The 8,241-nt window shown below is 31.5% G+C and overlaps 1 protein-coding gene across 1 annotated transcript; it reads right to left on the bottom strand.

The window, feature by feature from the left end:
• Positions 1-510: 510 nt before the first annotated feature.
• LOC123221396 lies at positions 511-3,142 on the bottom strand (the record flags this gene model as incomplete). Its single annotated transcript, XM_044644251.1, has 5 exons — positions 511-1,121; positions 1,163-1,257; positions 1,379-1,732; positions 2,327-2,400; positions 2,896-3,142. Coding segments are annotated over 5 exons (1,239 nt in total), but the record flags the coding sequence as incomplete, so codon positions are not given.
• Between the last annotated feature and the right edge of the window lie 5,099 nt (positions 3,143-8,241).

Below are 8,241 nucleotides of genomic sequence, written 5' to 3'. Positions count from 1 at the left end.
TGACACAAAATCTCTTTATTTGACAATTAGTTGTAAGGAAAGAAATATTAATTTTCAAAAGGAGGTTTTAAAAAACAATGCACTATTGGACCTTCTATTGCATTAAAAGAAGATCAATATTGTTCGTCATTTCCAATTAACGTGATATAAACTCTTTTGTTGTTGTAGCTAACTTCATAGGCAAAACAAAGCTTCATCAAGATGGTTATAGCCAGTCACTCTTTTTCCCCCCTATTGACACATGTTTTATTCTTTTGATAGTTAATAGAGAGTTCTTTATTTTTCTAATTTCAAAAAGAATCTTCAAACGTTTCAAACTACAGATAACAAAGTGTTTACTGAGTTTTATTCCAATTGTTTAATTGCTGGGGAATTGATTTCCCTTCATCTAATCCCAAGCCATTTCTTTATAATAATCCAATCCCATGCGTGAACTGCAGCCTACCCAAATGCATACTTTTTCAATTGAAGAAACTTTATTCTCAACATAATAATTAAGACTACCTTTAGAACAGAGCACAACCATTTCTTAATGCACACCACAACATTTATATAAATTCCAAATAAATTACATCCTTCACATCTCTTGCACTCATGCTAATTAAATATTCTAATGACATGCCCAAAAGGGTAATTTCCACTTAATGGGGAATCACCATGTCTTTTTCTTCTTGAAAACTCCGGATCCATATGTTGACTGGACCATATCGTAGAATAAGGGAACTTGCTGCTTGGCAAATAACAGTACCGGTATACAACCCAGAATGATAATTGGGATGTAAATTGATTCCCATCTGTCCTTGAGTAGCATGTACAATGCTGCACCAAAGGCCACCATCATGGTGATGATAGCAAAGAAGAGAGAACCGAGACCTATAATCAACCTCTTTGGCAGCCTTAGGAGGAAATCTTCGGGCGCATATCGCGCAGTTAAGATGGACAAGAACATCAATAAAGAAGTGGATGAAGAAAGCAAAGCTAGTGCATCTGAAATGGCGAACACTAAGAAATCTGCCCGCCGCAGAAAAACTGGAATGCCCGTATCACCTACATTGCCTCCAGGTACAGTAAAAGCAGCAGCAAACACTACAGTGGCAACGAGCGTGCTAACAATCATGCAAGAATTTGCAGTATTTTTCATCCATTTCTCTCCCCCTCAGACAACGTCTTGTGATTCACCGTGAAATGGTCCATAAATGTATTACGTTCCACATCGATCTCGCCTATTTTTGCAGGGTCAAATAATTTCTCCACCTCCTACAAGAATGTTAAAATTGACGATCAGTATACATCAATCAATAAGGTCTTCAAAGACAGATCCAGGATATAATTTTACAGGAGCAAATTCAAATATGAGGAAAATTAGTGGATCCAGCACCTTAAACCATTGCACCTCTCTTTGCATCTGTAAAGCCGCACCAGAAATTGATAAGAGTTTAGAGGGACGTGCCAGTTTTGCTGCAATGTGCCGGACAGTGTTTCCATGAACATCCTCTGTATTGCGCAAATTAGCTGTAGTTGCAGGGATCTCGGTTATCAGATTAAAAATTTCTTCTTGGCTTCTCGAACTCGTTTTAAACCTGGTACTGCAAAGTAAAATTATGTAAAAGCTGTAGTAGTAGTTTGACAGAGAATGTTTGCATACCAATCGAAATAAAAAATTATGCAAGGTACGCTTGCTTATCCAGTTTTTCAGAAGCTTTCCAAAGTAAAGTCTTCGAACAATGAAGCTCTGAAACATAAGCAAAATAATAATAAAGATCGATACCTGGTTTGGTTAGGAAAATTTGTATCCTAACGAGAGAAAAATGTTTTTCTCCATTAGAAATACTTGGAATTATAAGAGTTTCAAGATAATAATATGTAAAATAAATAATCAATCATAGAAAAAACACATTATTTAACGTGGTTCAGTATAACCTGTCTATATTCATGTATGATAGGGGAATATATTGTTATCACAAAAATGTCTGAGTACAACATATTATATGATATCCTGACATATTTCTCTTTCTTATGAATTACTTGATCCTCATTATCTTATATTTATAGGCTAATTGAGAAATACAATTCATACAAGGAGACGCATTCCTAACATTTTTGTAGAATTGCTATTTGTTGTTTAAATGAATTTCTATTATAACAAATTTTCCTCAAGAAATACAAACTCTAATTTCAAAATGAAACCAGAAAAGAAATCAAGCCATAATCCTCAGTATTCTCCTTAATAGAAAAGGTTTTACTATAGCCCTTCCAATATAAATATGTGTTACGATAAACATTTAATAATATTCAAACCTTGAGATAAGAAGCTCCTTGATGGTACCGGGAAGGCCGATGCTGGCACGCCTTTCCTGTTTCTAAGTGAATCGGGTGGTACTCCGGTTTCCACATGAATAACTTAAAATCAGAAGGAAATTATCATAATTAATTTTATCATTTAAAGTCAGGAAATTATCGATCCTAAAAGTTTGTCCAAGAAGAGAAATACTAACATTTATATAACCATCTTTCAATAAAAGTGAGGCTGTTTTTGTTAATATGGACGTTTGAAGGCACTCCCGACAACCAAAACAGCAAATGATCATCCTGTTCATTGGGAGGAAATCTCACGCGCTCACGTAACCGCCAAAGTAGATATGACACGTGGCATTTGCAATGCAAATGATGCTCAGTCGGCTCTAGAGGAAATTTCACGTGCTCATGATGCCGCCTAAGTATATATATGGTTATATCTGTTGATTGGAAGGAGTAATCAATCAGCAACACTTATATATTAAAGAATACAATGAAATTGTCTTTAGTTCTTACCATGAAAACCTGAATAAGTGAGATTACGAAACAGCTCTTCGGATAGTCTCCCCTTGAAGGGACAGTCGGGCTAATCAGGCTCACATCTTGTTACCAAAGCAAGGTACCAAATCATGTCCTTATGGAGAGACTGTCTGACAGACAGCAGTAGTGGAGTTGCTCCATCCTTGGAGACAATTTGTGTTAACTTACTGTTTTTGCTTACCAGAATTTCGGCAGTTTTTACGCTTTCAGAATAGGCAACAAAATGGAGAACCGTGTAATCAATTGCATTTTGCGTTTCAAGGTCTTTCTCATCTAAATCTTTCACCAGCTTCTCCACAAATTCCCATTGAAATGATCATGCGGCAACCATCAATGCAGTGTCTTCGGTGACGGGAGTGAGGATTGCAAGCCATAAATTTCCGTTCTCCCCAACAAAACGTGCAGCGTTCTCCCTAACAAAATTTTCAGCAGCTTTCCAGTCACCATTTTTCGCAGCATTGTACAAAGTTAAGTAGGAATACGGTAGATTCTGTGTATTCCCTGTTGCAATATGTAATATTAAGTAACAATTGAATTAACTACCCAAATTCAAAGCACCGAAATTAAAAAAAAAAATTACTGCCCAATCCAATGTTGCTCCAAACAAAAAAAATTGTATTACATAGAATACGATTGAACAATACTACTTGTACTCGCTTTTGTGTATACGATTAAATATATAAATAATATATCATAATATGTTAAGTATTATTTTATTAGTAATTTAAAATTACTCATTCCCATATACGACATATTATCTATGCATTTAATTGTACACTCAAAAGTGTATATGCATAATTTTATCGAAAATGAGATACGTATTGTTGGGCTTGAACTCAATTCAATTAGATTTATGCAAAGATAGAGATTGATGAATTTGAGAATGATAGGTTTAACCTCAAGCTTGAGATATAGAAACTACCAACTAAAATTTGACTGAAAAAATTACAATTGAACTCTCTAACTTATATATTATCAATTTTCATCATGTTAAAAATCACAAAACAATATTTTAAGTGTGTAAGTGTAAGATTTTAAACTGTTAAAAGTTTATTTGCATTATACTCAAATTGAATTATAAGGGTTCAAACTCAATTCAAATTATTGCTTGACTAAAAAAGAAAAAATCTACGAATAGCTTGCTAACAGCTTGACTCGGAGCCCCACTCTAGGTAGACGTGTTTATATGTATTAGTTTGCATTATAAAGCATTTTATGTGATGGATCATAGGGTAATGGTTTTGAGTGTGGATAAAAAAAAAAAAAATCAATATATAAAAGAGTAATGCGATGTGTACCCATTTTTGATACATAATTCATATACAGAGTAATGTGTCATTATATAATTAGGTGATTTTAAAACATGTGTCATCATATGATAAAGAAACATCCAATCATATGATAACACTTTATCTGTGTACACAAATTATGTACCAAAAATAAGTATACATAGTTTTATTGTATATAAAAACACCCTTAGAAGTAGCCAAACATAAACACACCAGCAAATTTAGAGAAGTATTAGTAGCTTTTAGATTACTGCTTTTTATTTGTTGGTAACATAGATTATATAATTTTCAAAAATAGAGTGTTTAAATATTGAGAGCATGACTATTTTCCACCCAAACTAATTCAAACTAACAAGTTTTCACTCGTAAAGTTGAAATATGACATTTCTCACCTTCTGACAAACACTATTAGTGACTTTAGTTAACTTTTAAGATATAAACACCAAAAAAAATAATAATAAAAGTACTCTTCATAACTTTCAATATTTATAAGGCCAAACGACTATTTCCCACCCAAGGTTTGATGTTTTCTCAAATATCCCCCCTTTAACTATGAAAACACTAAACACCCACCCATGACAGGTTAAATGTATTTTCAATACTATTCATAAAAAATAAAATTTAAAGCCTAAAACCATCATTTGCATTGGAATATCACCAATGATGACTATATTCACACTGAATTAATGTGATTCTAACCGAAATTACACTAGAATAATCGATTCTAGTAGAAATATACATTAACTTAATCAATTGTAATGCAATTAATTGGCCCAGTGTGGCTAAATCAATCCATTTTGTAGTATTTTTTATTCTTCTAGTTTTTCTTATTTTTTAAATTTAAAATTCAATCATTAATTTACATTAACCTGATCTCGTTTCTAAAGTTGGATTATAGTTTGAGAGTAGTTCAAATCTAAAAGAGTTTTTTTGAGATTAACAAATTAATATTTGAATTTGATTAAAAAATTTAATCTTAAATTTGATTCGAATTGGCTCAAATCCTAATATTTGAATCAATTTGTTTATTGAAATTAGTTCAATCTTTCGCTTGAACTTAACTAGTTCAATCTGACCTAAATTCGAGTTTAAACAACTTAGAATCTAGCCATTATTTGTCTCAAAAGCATATAAAATTAGAGTAATGTTGCCTCTATCACTTTAAATACACAAAATAGTTACACAAACGATATGTAATCATGTGATTAGGTATTATTTTAATATTAATTTATAATTTTTCTATCACATAATGACATATTGATAAAATAAATATGGGATTAAAATGAAAATTATTTCTGATCATGTAGTTAGTAATTCTTGCTTACGGAGTTGTACAGCTGCAGCTTCTGCCTCAGACAATGCCGTTTGTGAGCTTCTACTTCCACTAGGATTCGGCAGCCGGTACGGATCTGCATCAGACGGCGCTGGTGCTCCAATACTCTGCTGCATTGCCATTTGTTTTTGTTTCTTGAATTGGTGCTTGTGATTTAGTTGCAGGCTTGCTGCAGGTAGCGAGAAAGGGGGAAAATAATATAAGACATTATGTACAAGGGAGCGAACTACATATCAACTCTTACTCTTTTAAAATATTCTTAAATTCATCCATAAGTTTAACAAAAAAAAAATCATCTTGTATTCCCCGTAAGACTCACCCCGGTAGTATCCGGTTAAGTTCAAAGGGCAAGAGTGTATTTTTTCTAGTTAACCTTAAAACATGTTAAAAAGTAAAATAAAATAAGATTGTGAACACACAATATTGAGTATCTAATTAGATACTTATAAAATATATCATCATTTAATTTGATAATTTTGAAATAAAAAAATAATATAATACCATATAATAATATATTATTTAAATACTTAATTAGATGTTTGAAACTAAATAAATATAAAAATACTTTAAAAATTATCTGTTATTTCTAGTAACTTCTATTAAGTTTATTTTTGTCAAAAGGAAAAAATAAAAGTGAAGCAAACGATGAATTTTGATGCGAATCAACTTAAAACGGGCAGTGATACGTAACCCCATTGTGCAAAACATAAGCTGGCGATGTGGGTCATGTTGTTACATCTTTTAGAAAACAAATGCCTTATCTCCTGTAAAACATAACCTTGTAATAGGAGCAAAGAATCTGAACAATATTTGTCCCATGCATTGAGTAGGAATCTTTAAAGAAAAAGCGCAAGTTAAGAATATTATAACTTCTTCTTGCCAATAAGAAGCATTACATTGACATACAATATAAGTAAAGAAAGTTTAAATGTAATTCGGAATAATTGTTAGGTTAGGTTTGAAAAATGTCCCATGCAAATAATTTATTGGATGCCATCCTTGCCATGAAGGAGCAAGTAAGCCTGTGATCACATAGTCATGAATATCAAAAATATATTCCGTGTACCCAAAAAGCGAAAAAACATTAGGACAGCTAATTTAGGCCCACAGCTTTTAAAAATTATACAAAGGAAATAAATTATAATATGTCAATTTACTTATTTTCTTTTACACCTCTTTATTTTGTGTTGTGTTTTGTCAAAGTTTTTAGAACCATGCTATGTGCAACAAATTTTGAGTATCAAATTGGATAATTAGATAAATTGTCATTATATAATTAGATATTATTTTATATTTAATTTAAAATCACTTAATTACATGATAATATATCATCGAGTGTTCAATTCAATACTTAAAACTTTCATTGAAGCTTTTATAAGAGTAATAGAATGAAATTTAAAGGTATATCATGTTGTTTACAAATTTCATAAACATTAAAATTTACAATTGTCATATAAATTTGTTTTGCACATTTATAATATAATTATTTATTGGATATTTTTCTTTAAAAACGTATACAAGTATTATCATTAAAATTTATCTCAATTAAATAATCAATTTTGTCATTTATGTATGTTTAATTGAGTCTACTGATAGGTTTGAGATTGGTTTGATAAGGTGGATGCAAAGCTCAAGTTCAAACTTGACCAGCTTAAGTTCTAAGATCAAGTTCGAGATAAGAATTTTTATTCAGCTTGAGCTCGATGTATATTTCTCAAAACTTATTGCAAACATAATCTTTACAATATCAGATACAACAGCAAACAAATACTGTCAAACAAAGTTCCTCATCTCAACAATATCAAATCACACCTAAATTCCGAAAAAAAAAAAGCTAAAACTCAAGAAACACTCTTAGAAGCAAACTGCTGACTAGGAAGAAGAACAACAGTTGATTTTCTGATGAAACTTATATACCAAACAAATGACATCAACTTGTAAGCATTTGTGTAATAAATATTAAGATAAAATTTTGAATATTAATAGATTGTAAATAAATGTGTATGCTATAAATTGCCAATTTAAACTATCCTCACGCATTGTGACTTTATAATTCGAACTTATGGAACGGGCTTAGTTACTTTTCTTTGCGCCACATTGATTGAAATACTAAGGGAAATTAATTAAAATAAGCAAAAATTTTACCACTTATACATTTTTAGGCAAAAAAATTTTCATTAAAATTCTCTAAGCATTTGAGCTTTCGGTTACCAATTTTACCTTCAACATTGTGCAATCCAAACGCCCAAATTAGAAAAGCCAAAACTGCACACCAACTCCAAAAGTCAAAAGACACACCACGCTAGAAACACACTTACCGTGAGAATCATTAGCGACTGTCGAAGGCTCTGCAAATCTAGCGGAAACAAGCACCAAAACACAAGCAAATGGATTAATAGGTAGAGTTTCTCGTTTGTGTGCCCTTTCTTTGTTATTATTTATTTTTTTTGCCATTTCTATGTTTTGATTTGATTTTATCTTTCGCTATGATTTTGTTGTTGTTGGATGGTAAAACTGTTAAGGGTTTGTGTTGTTGATTAGGATATGATGCTTTGAGATAAATTTTTTCTGGTGTCACGTGTTTGTCAACGGTTTAGGGTTTTTATGCTTTTAATAATAGACTTTTTTTTTTTGCTTGCATTAATTTAATTTAATTAATTAAATAACCAACCAATGTTTGTATTTGCAGAGACTTTCAATCGATGAAGAGCTTGGGGAGAGGTGGTTTCATGATACTCATAATTTTAAGTCTAAGATAAATGTTTGTAGCCATAAGGACAATAA

Source organism: Mangifera indica, chromosome 7, assembly GCF_011075055.1.
Source record: "Mangifera indica cultivar Alphonso chromosome 7, CATAS_Mindica_2.1, whole genome shotgun sequence".
NCBI classification, from domain to species: Eukaryota; Viridiplantae; Streptophyta; class Magnoliopsida; order Sapindales; family Anacardiaceae; genus Mangifera; species Mangifera indica.
The sequence above is the reverse complement of the archived record's forward strand: the minus strand, read 5'-3'. Positions and strand labels throughout refer to the sequence as shown.